This window comes from Gavialis gangeticus, unplaced genomic scaffold (assembly GCF_001723915.1).
Source record: "Gavialis gangeticus isolate Ggan-Ray unplaced genomic scaffold, GavGan_comp1, whole genome shotgun sequence".
Classification (NCBI taxonomy): Eukaryota; Metazoa; Chordata; order Crocodylia; family Gavialidae; genus Gavialis; species Gavialis gangeticus.
The window spans coordinates 145,170,559-145,185,789 of NW_017729025.1; the positions used below are offsets into that span (position 1 = coordinate 145,170,559).

At 43.9% G+C, this 15,231-nt stretch overlaps 1 protein-coding gene across 2 annotated transcripts in view; it reads left to right on the plus strand.

Moving 5' to 3' along the window:
* OSBPL5 (oxysterol binding protein like 5) overlaps positions 1-15,231 on the plus strand; it is a 270,342-nt gene that overhangs the window by 173,146 nt on the left and 81,965 nt on the right. For both annotated transcript variants that reach the window (XM_019519707.1, XM_019519708.1), the window contains one exon: positions 12,701-12,781. In XM_019519707.1, the coding sequence (XP_019375252.1) occupies positions 12,701-12,781 (81 nt within the window). The remainder of the gene's footprint in view (positions 1-12,700; positions 12,782-15,231) is intronic.

Below are 15,231 nucleotides of genomic sequence, written 5' to 3' on the forward strand. Positions count from 1 at the left end.
CCCCTCCTGCATCCTGACTTACCTGAAATCAGGCAGCCATTTTGATGCAATTTAACCTCCCTCTAAGGCCCCCAAATATCTGTACTTAGCCTAGATGAAACTCCCATGGCCAGGCCAAGGAAGTAACTTTTTCCTTAAGTTTCAATATTAAAAGGCACAGGGAGTCTTGCCTTTAGTTGGTCTAGGATTTTGGCTTTAGTGTCTGAGAGGAAAGAAAATTGAGGGACGTATTAGATGCACACAGCCATTAATCTTCCTGAACACTTCACTGAACAGAATGGATACAAGTTCCACTATGACAAATGAGAATGGGGAGACAAACTCATCTTAAGCTACAGCAGCATTACTGTGTAACCCTGGGTTAATGGTGGTCATAACTTTACCCATCTGTCCTCTCTCAGGTACTGAGATTAAATGGAGTTAATAAAACCAAAGGGATTTATTAAATGTTGCAACCAAACATATTTTAACTGAATATTCAAGTTTATATTTAATTTTAAATTATTAAATATTTAATGTAATGCTTTCCTGACTTGCTTGAGTAATTGGACCACACAAAAAGGAATGAAAGCTACATCCCACATAACAGCAGGGAAAGCCTTTTTACTTAAGAATTCAATGGGGCCCCACTGAAACTACAGACAGGTATACCGAAACAAATAAAAAGGAAGTTCTTTTTTTACACAGAATGGTGTTAACTTGTGGAACTCATTGCCGTAGCTGGTTGTAGAGGAAAATAGTATAGCCAGGTTCAAAAAGCCATTAAACAAATTCATGGAGGATGGCTCCATTGGGAGCTATTGAGTATAACAGTTGGGGATCTATTGTCCATCATCCTTTAAATCAATTGTGTTTTGCCTTAGAAAGGGTATGATGGGATGAATTAAACTAAACATGCCATGTACGTATAATCTCCCTTTAAAGCTTCTACTACTTGCTACTGAGAGAGGATGCTGGGCTAGACAGACCATTGTGTAACCCAGTAGGGCACTTATGTTCTTAAATTGGTTTGAATTTGAAATGCAATTAATGTTACAAGGCAGCAAGACTTTCTGTGGCATTTAAAATAGAATAGTGTATTATAGAATATTCCTTTTTACACCTTATCAATCTAATCTTTTTAAGCTTAACCTAGGGTTGCAAGTTGTAACCCCTCCTCCCCACCCACCATTTGAAGCAGGGGGCACAGTTAAATGACATTGTAATGGTCCCATAAACTGTGACCTTGACTTTAAAAATTGCTACTTTATTTCAGCAGAGAGGTACAAAATGTTTTACTAAACTGTAGTACAACAACTTTAGTGCAGTTATGAAAAATACTTCGAACTCAATGGTTATTTCCCCCCCCACACACCCACACACACGCACTTAAAGACCAATAGCAATCAAACTTGCTTATTTTTATGTCTGTTTGCCACTTGCCACTTTCTGCTCATTTTGCTCTTTTTCTTATGTGCACAAACACCTTTTATCATTGCATTGTCACTGAAGTAGGAAAATCTTGTATACAAGCTAGAAAGCTGAGGTTCAGAACAACTGATCTACTCAATGTTGCATAGGTAGTGCCAAGATGCATTAGAAACAAGACAACTGGAATTCTAAACTAGGGTATTATTTGCTGAACGATTCAGGGCCTGAGTCAACTCAGTTAAGTCAATGGGAGCCTTTACATTGAGTCACCCCATGCTTTGGATTAGGTGCTTAAATAGCCTTCTGTCATGCAATAAATTAAATACCATTGAGGATAATAAGGCTGTTCCTGATAATGTGGGTGCAGATAAAAGTTACATTTCTCACGCTGTCAGGCCCCTGAACATGGCCATTTTAAAAGCTCTCTGCAGCCATGCACATGTTACATCCTGGCTGTACAGCGATCAGGCAAAAAGTTAACCCTTGTTAAATCAGCCATCTGCTGAAGGTGCTCTAGAGGTGCACCTTAGGGAGCTTCTATACAGATTCCCTGTGAGGGTTATGTGCGGGTGATTCCACCCACATACCATGCCCTCAGTTTACCACAGGGAGAAGGCAGAGAGTCTCTTTCTTGTGCAGCAGGGCTGGGAGGAGGAGAGCACAGGGGGCATTTAGGGAATGTTCCCTAGCACCCTAACACTTGCTCCCCTGCCTGCTGGGAAATAGCTGGCTGGAAAAGCAGGCCAGCATTCATTCCCCCATGGGGGGGGGGGGGGCTTGGGGGAAGTGTGTCCCCCTGCCAGTGCCATCAGGTACTGGGGGCACTTTCCAGGGGGGTGGTCCCAGCCAGGGCATCCCTGATCACTGGGCTGGTGCTCCCCTCACCACCTGCCTGGAGACGGCACATGTTGCCCCATATTGAGGGGGGGGGCCTCCGGGAGGTTGCCCCACCACTAGTGCCATCAGGTCCTAGGGACACTTTTGGGGGAGGGGGCAATGTCCCAGCCAGAACCTCCCAACCCCTGATTGCCAGGCTGCTGTTCCCTCCCCACCTGCCTGCAGTCAGTGGGCTGAGAGCTGACTGGCATGCATTTCCCTGGGGGTGGTGGGGAGAGGAGCATCCCACCCACAACAGGTGCCATTGGGCCCTGGGGATGTTTTCCTGGGGACAGGGGAGGGGCACTGCCCCCCATACTGGGGAATGCATGTTGGCAGGTTCTCGGCCGACTGTCTCCAGGCAACCCCCTGCCTAGGCAGGAAAGAGTGCTGGGGTCACATGACCCCAGCCAGATGCCTATCAAGCCTTCTCTTAAAGACCCCCAAGGTAAGGAAGGGCACCACCTCACTTGGAAGCCCATCCCAAATTTTGGCCACCCTTACTGTGAAGAAATTTGTCCTGATATCCAACCTAAAACTGCTCTCTGTCAGTTTATGACCATTGTTCCTTGTTACCCCAAGCGGCGCCCTGGTGAATGGAGCATCTCCGATCCCTTGCTGCATTCCCCTAATGAGTTTGTAGACGACCACAAGATCACCTCTCAGCCTTCTCTTGCGGAGACTGAAGAGGTCCAGGTCTCTCAGCCTCTCCTCATTAGGGCTTGTCCTGTAAGTCCCTAACCGTACGAGGAGCCCTCCTCTGGACCCTCCCGAGTCTATCAACATCCTTCTTGAAGTACGGCACCCAAAACTGGACGCAGTACTCCAACTGCAGTCTGACCAATGCTGCATAGAGGGGAAGTATCACCTCCTTGGATCTATTCATCATGCATCTGCTGAGCCACGATTAAGTGCGGTTAGCTTTGCTGATGATTGTGACACTGATTACTCATTTCATCTTGGAGTCCACTGTGACTGAGATCCCTTTCTGCTTCTGTGCTGCTGAGAGGGTCCCTTCCCAGGCAGTAGGTGTGCTGGACATTTTTGCACCGTAGGTGCAGCACTCTGCACTTGTCCTTGTTGTAATATGCATCCTGTTGTGTACTGCCCACTTTTCTAACCTGTCCAGGTCTGCCTGCAATCGTTCCCTACCCTCCAGCATGTGCACTTCACCCCACAACTTAGTATCATCCACAAACCTGGACCGAGTACACTTCACACCTACGTCCAAGTCACCAATGAAGATATTGAAGAGTACAGGTCCAAGGACAGAACCCTGCGGGACCCCACTACCCACATCCTTCCAGCTGGATACTAACCTGTCTACTACCACTGTCTGTGTGACCACTAAGCCAATTTGCCACCCACCGGACCATGTAAACATCTATGTCACAGCCTCTTAATTTCATTGTGAGAATGGGCTGAGATACTATATTGAAGGCCTTGCTAAAATCCAAGAAAACAACATCCACCTCTACTCCTGCATCTAAGAATTTTTGACCCTGTCATAAAACGAAACCAGATTGGTCAGGCATGAGCTACCTGCTACAAATCCATGCTGGTTTCCCTGCTGCATTATTTTTCCCGCTGGACTATGATCCTTCATAATCTTTTCAAAGACCTTTCCAAGGATGGAGATGAGACTGACTGGCCTATAATTACTTGGATCCTCCTTCCTCCTCTTCTTGAAAATAGGGATCACATTGGCCCTTTTCCAGTCCTCTGGGACCTGACCTGAGTGCCACAAGCGCTCAAACAGCCGTGCCAGTGGCTCTGCCAGTGGCTCTGCTATGACACTGGCCAATTCCTTCAGTACTCTCAGATGCCACTCATCTGGGCCTGCTGACTTGAACACATCCAGTTCATCCAAGTGACTCTGTGCCAAGTCAGCGTCAACAGTTGCATCTAAGAACCCATTAGGAGACTTATCTTGCTCAGGAGCACTGAGGCAAAAAACTCATTGAATAGCTAAACCTTGTCCCCCCTCTGTCACTAATTGCTCCTTCTTGTTCAGTAGGGGTCCTATGCTGCCCTGCACCTTCTTTTTACTCCCTACATACCTAAAAAATAACTTTTTGTTGTCTTTAATTTGTGTTGCCAGCCTCAGCTGTGTAATTGCTTCGGCCTTTCAAACTGCCTTCCTGTAAGTGCAGGCCAAGTAGGTATACTCCTCCTTGGTAGCTTCCCTCTGCTTCCACTGCCTTTATGCCTTCTCTTTTGCCCTTAGGCTCCCCTGGATTTCCCTGTTTAGCCAAGAAAGTTTTTTGGCTCCTTTTCCCTCACTGGGATAGTCTCCCTCTGTGTCCAAAGGATTGCTCCCTTTAGAAACAACCACCCTTTTTGGACTCCCATCTCACCAATACTTTTATCCTGCAGTACATCATTGACTAGACTCCTATGCACACTGAAGTTAGCCTTCCTAAAGTCGGGTACTTCCACCCTACTAGTTATCTTACCCACCCTACACCATATGGTGAATTTGATGGATTGGTGGTCACTGTCTCCAAGGTGACCATGAATCTGCAGCTCCCCTACCAGGTCCTCTCCTGTAGCAAACACCAAGTCCAGTAAGGCATTCCCTAGTGGGACCATATACCTCCTGTGTTAGCTGAAGGTACTGCATGCAGGTTAAGAACCTACATGAATGGTTGGATTTGGCTGACTGCTCCTCCCAGCAGATGTCAGCATAGTTTAGTTTCCCCCACGAAAACCGCGTCCCTAGATGGTACAGCCTCTGAGAGCTGCCTCAGGAATTCCAAGTCTAGCTCTTGCTCTTGATGTGGTGGTCTGTAGCAGACCCCTACCACCAAGTCCCTCTCCCCTCAACCTCCATGTATCCTAACCCGCAATGCTTCAACTTTCTCCTCCTCTGATCCCATTTTGATTAGGGTAGATGTATAACGCTCCTCTTACATAGAGAGCAACCTCGCACCTTTCCTCCCTAGTCTGTCCCTTCTGTACAACCTGTAGCCCTCAGTGTGTACCACCCAGCCTTGTGTAGGGTCCCACCAGGTTTCCATTAGCCCCACTATATCAAAATTATTATCTGCAAGCAGAACTGTGAGTTCTTCCTGCTTGTTCCCGATGCTCCTAGCATTAGTATAGAGGCACTTGAGCCCTCCGAATGGTGCCTTTCGTGTGCCACTGTTCTGATGCCCAAAGGGCCCCTTGCTACTTACCTGGGGTGTACTGCTGCATGTCTCTCAGTTTGTAGACTCTAGACTCTCTCCATCTCCTGCCTTCCCATACCCCATTGTACTTAGTTTAAAGCCCAACATAGGAGGTCAGCCAACCTGTAAGAAAAGAGTCTCTTACCTCTTGTGGAGAGATGAAGCCCATCGCATCCCAGGAGGTCCCTTGCATGGAAGTGTGGATCGTGGTCCAGGAAGCCAAAACCCGCATGATGGCACCAACTCTGGAGCTGCGGGTTGACTTGTGTGACACGGGTGATGTGATGCCTACTGTGACCTCTGATGGGGAGGATTGATGAGAAGACTGCCTGTGACCCCGTCTTCCTAAGTCTGGTCCCCAGAGCCCTGTAGTCACTCATGATATGGTTTGGACTACTCCTGGCAGCATCATTTGTTCCCACATGGATGAGGACCACAGAATAGTTGTCAGAGGGCTGGATGAGGTCAGCAACTCTCACCATGATGTCCCTGATCCTGGCTCCAAGCAGGTAACAGACCTTGTGCACCATGGGACCCAGACAACAGATGGGTACCTCTGTTCCTCTCAGCAAAGAGTTGCCCACAGCGGTGACCCAGTGGCTCTTCTGCTTACCTGGCGAGTCTTTGACTCACTCAGTGATGGCAGCAGACCCTTCCAGTGCACTTCCCCACACTGTACACTCTTCTAGTGCAGGCAGGGGCTCATATTTGTTCCCGAACTGTACCAGGGGAGCTGTCTCTGCAGCGAGAGGTCTGGCCCCTGAGGTGACTGTCAGATATCAGAGCTTTGCTCAATAAATGGAGGTTTCCTTGTAACAGCTAATGATCACTCATGCTATGATTGCATTTACTAAGCAAGTCTTAAGTGAAGGGGACTCCTATTATGACTAAAGGGTGTACCTCCAATAGGACAGAGTACAGCCAGGGCCATCAGTTAGTCTAGTAAATGAAAGATCTAGCTAGAGAATCAAAAAGAGCTCTCCTCCTCCTCCTCTAGCCCATGGAACACATCTAGACAGGCTTTTGCTATGTGAACTTGCTCTCAATCTCATAAAGCAATGAGCATGAAGCACAAATTGTGTGTTTCTTCAGGAGATACAGATTTCTTTCTCCTTAAAGGCTGAAGATACTCAGTTGTACACATGGGTGGATCTAGGATTTTGAAATGTGGGGTGGAGGGTGCAGATGGTGTCAAATATCATCAAATATAAAACGACAGAGACTATCCAGTTTAAAAAAAACCTAGAGGTTTTATTAAGATAAAGCCTAGGGCTATCACCATAGGGCTATATTCAGTTTAACATGGAAGCAAAACTAAATGCAACTTTACTGGAATGCCCATTAATTTGCTATATCATACATTATGTATTTAAAAATAGGCAAAAAATAATCACAAAATGATTAGTTTTGTAGTCATAAGAATGTCTAATGTATATATCCTTATACATCTCCAAATGTATATACAGTCAAATGTATATCTCCTTTTTCAGATTCATAAAAAAATCTAGGCTTCTTGAGCAGCTTGACAATACATCCAGTGTTGCACTGAAAGTTATCCACACCTGAATTAGTATTCACTCCAGTTAAAACTTCCACACCTGTTAATATTTTTAGCTAGAGTTAAAAATAGTCTGAAGAACTAGAGTACCAGGAACAGCTGAGGGGCAGCAGAAGAATGGTTAGCTGATTAATGGAGCATCATTAACACCTGTGGAATGAAGATTTCAGAAGGAATCTGGTAGCTTACAATAAGCTGTGAAATCAGTCAACTCCCTCACTGCTGCCTAAACAGAAATGCTACTCCCCTACAAAGCCATTGGTTTTAAATTTTGGGTGGAACAGGAATCGAAACGGGAGATGAGGGAGACAGTACCATGACATTCTCCTCCCCTGCAGATCTGCCCCTGGTTATATGAAGTACCCTCCTTGGTTAATATAGACTGACAGCTCTGGGAGAGACAGAGGGTGAAATTTTGTGCTGTTTCACCATTGCAAAAACCCTGGTCATTCTGACCTCAAAGAGCTGCTGTATACTTACATCAGTAAAACTTGGAGAAAATTGTAGCTGCAGTCTATGAGGGTAGAGAATTTCTGCCTTTTTATACTAGGCTGAGCAATGTAGGTCAATGAAAGTCCATCATTAGATGCACTTGGTGTTACTTGGTGATGTCAAGGCTGCTCTATCTTCTTGATCCTGGAGGCTTTGTCGATGGAGTCATTGAACCTAATGACAATAAAGTAATTAAATCAAAGCTGTTGAGATTGGATTTGTTTTATTTATACCTGAATCAATTTCCTTAAGTTACTTAGCAGGTAAAAACCTGAAGAGAACTTTGGGGGGTTTTTTCTTCTTCTTCAATGCCTTGGTGCACAGTTACACGGATCTACAATATTCATCATGAAGTGTTTTAGGTCCCCGCTTTCCTGCGAAAAGGAAAGGTCTTCTTAATAATAGCACATGTCCATGTAGGACAAGAAATTGCCTGTAGAACAGGTGGCACTTCACAGCTATAAGGTTGCAGTTCCTTCTGAGCATTTACAGAGCTGGTCATTTGGCAAATGACAATGGCTGCTGGGGTGCAATGACCTTTCTGTGCCAAAAGTGCTTATTAGGGGTGTGCGAAATGGGCCCTATTTGATCTGGATTCAGATTTGGCCTGAATTGGGGATAGTGATTTGATTCGTTGATTCGGATCACTGTCCTTGATTTGATTCAGCCAAATCAAATCTGAATCGGACGAGTCAATGCTGATTCAGAGAATCAGCGATTCAGCCATAGACAGAGCTTTAAATGTTTTTTCTACATACCTCAAGGTACCATGCACAGCTTATGAATGCTGTGGTGCTGGGGTGCATGGAGTGGAAGCAGACCTGGAAGTGGACCAGAAGTGCTTCTGGTCCACTTCTGGGTCCTCTGGGGAGCACACTGGGGTGCCCCCCTCCCAGGGACTCCCCCAGACCCAGGAGGTACAAGTCACTGAGCGGGGGGAGGGGGCCCACATGCTCCCCGGCAGACCCAGAAGTGGATTGGAAGTGCTTCTGGTCCACTTTCAGGTCTGTTGCCGAGCGTGCTAGGGAGCCCCTCATGCTTCCGTGGCACACTCCGTGTGCCCCAGCATCACAGCATTTACAAGCTGCCTGCTACCTAGAGGTATGTAGAAAAAAACATTTAAAGCAGTGACTATGTCTGAATCGCCGAATCTCTCTGAATCAATTCGGAGAGATTAAAGGGTCCTCTGATTCGCTTCAGATTCCGAGATTCAGCCATTGGATCAGGCGATATCTCCACTGAATTGAATTGGGGACCACAGCTTCGCACGGCCCTAATGTTTGTACAAAAAGTAAGAGGATGTGCCAAGTGACAAAGTGGCTTAGGTGATTGGCACATTTAGTAAATCCAACCTGTGTGGGCACAACAGTATCCCAAGAGTTTCAACTATGCAATGAAATTCAATAATTATGCATTGATGTTTCAGAAAAATGCAGTAATGAACTTCACCAGTAAGTAACCTGCCATCTTGAGGTCACTTAAAAGTAATATCCACAGGTTCTAATCCAGTTTTGTTTGACCTGTAATTAAAAAACACCTTTGAGAGATGTTCAATCTTAGCTGGTCTGTTGGGGGATGATTTCAGATACTTTTGATATATGTATGCAATCTTAATCAAATGCCTAAAGAGCCTGGTGTTGGTACCAAGGGGTTATGATTCCCTTTCTTAAACTTGGTGGTTTTATAGTGTGGTAGCATTGGAAAGCATCATAAAATTTGAGCAGATGCTCCTTGAATGAGCAGACACTTTGCTGCTTCTTGCAAGCATCCAGGTTTCAATGCCATTTTGTTGCTTGCCCAACTTAAAATTCTCACTCTAACAGTCACTTTAACAAGGTTTGTATGATGGGCAGGATGGTTCAGTCTTCTAATCATGAAAACATCTTCTCTTTGTGATGTTTCTACTGCTAGGAGGTTTAGGGAGAGGGTGTCGTGCAGTTTGTGGTGGATGTTGATTGGTTGGCTGAATTCATCTCCAAGCAAAGTCACTTAACTGCATTTACAGGGTCAAATGTTATTCCCAGTCTTTCTGCTTAGATAGTATTCCACAAACTGCATAAATGAGTTTAGCTTACAATGCTTAGATTACAAAAAGTGCCTTTCTGTTGGCTTAAGATTTTGTAGCCATCTATCTGAGCAGGTTTTCCTAGAACCTTGTGAACATTTGTATCTTCCTGTTTGCTCAGTCTAGCTAATGAGCTCAGTACCTGGTATTTCTCTCTGTGCCTGATCTTTTTTTTTTTATGTCTAGAGGGGGAGAAACTGCCTATAAACACTTGACTCCTAATTACATCTCATGGACAAGACATTCTTCATGCTAATGAGGGTGGGGGAGAATTCTTTCCACAGATTTCTTTTTTTTTTTTGGAGGATGTATCTGAAATTATTATGAATATCGTCTTAATAATCCCAGGGGATTCTCTTTGTGGGAAACTTATATGCTTGGAGATTTTCTCCCATAAAGAAAAGCTAATAGTGTACCTCAGATGTGTAACACCGTACTGACATGTGAAATGCAATATATGCTCTGCAGGCAGAATTTTCTTTGCAGAGGTTTGACCATCACTAGCTGTAAAATGTGTGTGTGGAAAGGCCTCCAGGTGCAAAGGCAGTATAGAATATGTATTGCAGAAAAGGGGGAAGAATTTGGCCTTCTGCAAAAAAAACCACCCCCACACAGTGAATAATTGGCAAGAGTCGGAAGTTAAAAACTTGCGAGTGACATTAGTGATAAAACTATTTGTTATAGCCCTAGTTAAATCTAGGACTCCACAAGTCTTGTTTATAGACTACTTGAGTCTTCATTCTGCAATTCAGGAAATGTATTTATTGCAAAATATTGTGCATAACTTTCCTTCATAATCAAAGGATATCAGAAGCATGGATTTAACAAATGCCACATCATACAGTGTTCACCTCTGTATTTCAAACTCCAAGTTTTGCCCTTAATTTCCACATTTCTAGAAAAGTAGTGACATAGGATTTGCTTTTCAGATGGTCCAGAGGGAGTCGATACTCTTGTGTATTAGCTGCTGCAGTAGTTTTCAAAATGTTGGCTTTGGCACATGTGCTTATGGTCCCTGGAGAGTGGAATGGTCATGTGATTTTTAACGCTCCTTATGATTCAAGTGATAGAAACATGAAAAGGATCAACAGAAATAGTATTATAGTGAATTCCACTTGTATGCATAACACATTAGTGCTTAATTCACTTAACTATAAAACGCAATGAGCATTCTCATTTGTTGCCTGTTGCTTACGCTGTAACAAACTGGTTATTTCTGTATTGGTTACCTGTTTTCAGTGCTTAAATATACTGTAGCATATTTCAGCCCCACTGTCCACCACATTCCCTTTAACTGTGCCAGCAATTGTAAAGGGGAAGCAGCTATCAAAGGATTGCTCTTAGAAGACTTGAAAAAATGACAGAAAATAAATGGTTTTACTGCTGCCCTCTCTTCATTTTCAAGATCTGTAACAAAACCTTTAAAAATTAAGGGAGCTTGTTCTGTTTTGGGCCTGTTAATAACATAGCAGTGTTTATATAGTTAATAAGTACTGCTTGCAATGCCATGGTATTAGCAGCCCTAAAACTGAGTAGTTCCCTTCACTTCCAAGCCTTCTAAGATTTGCAAGGAAGTGCAGATGCTACTTAAATGTGTTGCCTTTCTTCCAGCCCCAGGGCTTTATTCTTAAAAGGAGCATGCCTTATGGACTTCTGTAATAACCCTAGCTTTACCTTGTGTGCAGTGGCTGTAGGTGCCCTGGGAATGCAGCCATAAAATTGAGGCAGTCAGCAAAAAGACCTCTAAAAATGATTTTAAAAAAAGCTTGACAATGCAGTGAGTCATCTAGCTTACTGGTAATTCATAACAGGGAGTCCGGTTCTTATAAGTGAGCTCCTGAAAACAGTGTTCTCGTGCTATCCTATTGGAACACAGATGCGCAGTATTCATCTTGTGTGTTGTAGCAATTGAATGCCTTGCCCAAATGCTGCCCTTGTTTATAGTGCAGTTGTGCCTAAGGGCACCAATCAAGGTCAATATAGTAACATATTATTCTAACAAGAGACAATCCTGACCCAAAGAGATCACACTCTAAATAAACAAGGTGGCTTGAAGGGGAAGCATAGATGGCTTGTCCACAGTCTCATAGGAAGCTAGTGGTGGAAGAGCTAAGGATCTATGGGTGTTCTATAAATCGGTGTTATGAGTCTGTCCAGTGCTCTACTCCAGAACATGGACATTGCACTAACAGTACCAGCCTAAGCCAGGATCCCAGCATCAAAGTGGGCTCTGCATGGCTAGTCCATGTGAACGTGCAAGCTAATGCAGAGATTCTTCTGGCCAATTGGCTCTGCTGACTGTGTTCAAGTATATCTCCTTTCAATTCATCAAATAAATCAGGAAATTGGTGATTTTTAGATTCCTTGAAAATGAATTTAAATGGCTTTGGCACCAAACATGATTTAAAGTGACATATACATTTTGAGCCTTGTTTCCCAAAGCCAAAATAAGTTTGTGTTATCCAGGACATAGTTTAGCTCTGGTCCTCTCTGTGCACGTTTATAGGCAGCTCAACCAGGTCTTAAGTAGTAGCAGTTTAAAAACCTCTTGAGCCAAAGATTAATGCCAACATGAGCAAGATTCCTTACAACTAAAATGGGGTGCAACTGGAGTAAGCAGTAGCTTGGAAAGAGAAAAGATTTCTGAGTATGGCCACTGTAAAGTATATCTGTTTGAGCAATTTCTGTCTTGCCAGAACAAGCCTACCCCAGTCTTCAGGGAATACAATTGTGTATTTAAATATTTATTGAATTTAAAAAAATGCTGTTAATGTTCATGGGGTGGAGATGCTAGTGTTTCACTTCAGAACGTTAAATGTTTTAAGATCCAAGAATCAACAACCGATTTTTTTCAGATCAATGGAGGAGAAGAATGGACTGTGTACAGATGGGAACCATCATTGGGTGTCTGTATAGAACACTTTGTGGGGAGAAGAAAGGATTCACACTTAAAAGGAAGTGAAGAGTACATTGCAACTAGGCCCTTCCTGAGTCTGTCTAGTTTTATGGTGTTATGTTGATAAATCTTCAGTGGATTCTTGGAAGATGTAAACATTTTTTTCTGCTAAACCGTAACATAAGCATCTTAATGTTAATATATTGCTTCTCTCTTTTTTTTTTTTTTTTTAGAATGAATATAAGCTTTGCAACGGGTCTGATAAAGAGTGTGCATCTCCCACAGCCAAATTCACTAAGAAGGAAACATTAAAGGTATGTGCAGAGCAATATGAGTTCCTTCTGGCCAAGGTGTCACCTGCTTACTTCCTTTTTAGAGATGACTAGTAACTTCAAAAAAAACCGCAAACAAACAAACAAGCAAAACACCCTACAGCTTGAAACCTTTTCTGAGTGTCACTGTGTATTTGGACACAAAGTGATCCTGTTTTCATGGGTCCATACAGATCCAAGACTTTTGTCCTGCTCACTTGGGCATCCAACCTTGCATTTGGAATTGTTTGTATGCATTTGATATAAAAGAAGCAATATTGTCATGCATTTGTTCACATATTCTAAAGTTCTTTGAACAACAAAAAGGCTGTAATTTTTCCCAGATCATGTTGTTTGGCAAGTTGCTGAGAAGGGCTGCGAGAATAATTTGATTCCTTCTCCCTCCACCTCTTCCCCTCCCAACTGAAATAAAACCCCCAAACTGAATTTAATTTAACCTGTAATGAAACATTCCACATGGTTTTTTTTCAGAAAAGTAAACAAAACACAAAAGGCTGGACCCAAAACACTGGTGATTGTGCCTTCTCCTTTACTTAAAATTTTGGAGGTTGGAGCGCACATATAGGATGTCGGAGACCTTGGTTCAACTTCCTCTCCCTGAGGGGACTTGAACTAATACCTCTCCTTTCTGAGAGTGCCTTAAGCATAAGCTATGGACTCTGTAAGGATAAAATGTGCTGTCTCATGTTGCCACTCTTCCACCTTAGTTGTTAAACCAAGTTATTAAGATTTGTGTACATAACTAAACAAGGATATAGGGTATTCTGATCTGGATTTTCTTAGTCCATCATACTGAAGGAGATCCACTTCAAGGACACAGAATGAGATACTCCATCAGTAACACTGATGGTCACGGTACTTGCTTGGGTGGCAGGACACTTGGGTGCATGCCCTTGCCCAATTGCATGTTTATACAAAGGGAAACAGTCTCAACAGGAGGAGTTGAGGGCACCCACCCTTCTAACCTACCAGCATGATAGTTAGGGTATTTCCTTGGCAGGGGGAAACCAACCCTGGTGAATGCACTAACTGAAAAGGGTACACCGCCACCCTAATTTTCTCCTCTGTCAATTTTATAAGTCTAGTCTCCAAATGTTTTGCAGCCAAATCTAATATCACAAATTTCACGTGAATTTGTGAATAAAATCAAAATGAACAAAATGGCATGTTTTGCCTGTCTTACTCCTGGCCTGAAAACTTCACCCAGCTCTAATGCTGAGTGTGCTGTAATACTATCTACTACACTTCCTTTAGCACTGACAGTTTGCCTGGTATAAAGCAAGAGAGGTCAGCTGATCCTTCTGTGTAAGGAAGCTGGTTCAATAAAACCTGTCTTGCATAAGAGACTTGTGCATGACTGTTTTTAAGGTTCCTCCTGCTGTATTTGACAAGCTAGGAAATATCAGCCCCTTGTGGTCATCTGTGTTCATGTGCCTAGGAAATGGTACCTAAATATTTTAGCTCCTTTTAACTGCCTCCGGCAGCTACACCCAGGTGGTAGAGCCAGCTTGTCAGAGGAAACCAGTGCAATCCACATGATGAAAATAACCATGAAGATTGACAGAAGTCTGACAGCCTTGCCCAAAATTCCTTGCTTACCACTTCCAAGGTATAATGCACCCCAAGTAGCAGTGGTGCTGATCTAAAACAAGTGGCCAAGTCCTGCCTGGTGCAATTCAAAGGCTTCAGTTTGCTTACACCTAGGATGATTTTCCAGGAGACTTCATCTATGTGTAAATGTAACTGAAAGAATTAACCTTATCTGCTTCTGCACACCCTTGCATAAGAATTTTTGCTGGCCTCCACTGCCCTAGTAGCCAGATATACAGAAGACTAAGGGTGCATACAGATGTTCAGGAAGTTGGATTGGGTTAAAAATAGTTGTCCAGTCTAACTTAGTTCACCCACTTGCAGACTATACTTAGATCCCTAGTTAGGTAGATGTAAGTACCGAACTGTACAGATGTTCCCTGAAGGGTAGATCTGTTCAAAAAATGGCTGGCACGATGTAACTTTAGTTCATCTGAGAGGTGCACTAAGTTAGATCAGGCACAGTTAGACTGATCTAACTGAACATCTGCATGCATTTGGAATGCAACCCCAAGGCTGAGAGCCCAGCTGTGCCCCAGGGCAGCATTTTTTTTCTTTCCCCTCCCCTTGCCATGGGCTATTTTTACCACCCCTCCATCCATCCCCCCCATTCCCATGGACCAGGAAGCCCTTGGAGCCTGTCAAATACCCCCAAGCCTACAAACAGCCCCCAGTCCTGGTTTTATTGGTAGGTGCCAGTGCCAGAAGCCCAGCTGCGGTAAGCTGGGAGAAGGGGAGGGGAGGGGGTTGGCCCATAAGGGGAGGATTGTCTGGGGGTAGAGGTAGGTTGAGGGCTGAAAGTAGCGTCCAATTGAGGGGAGAGAGCCCCCCAACCCCCCAGC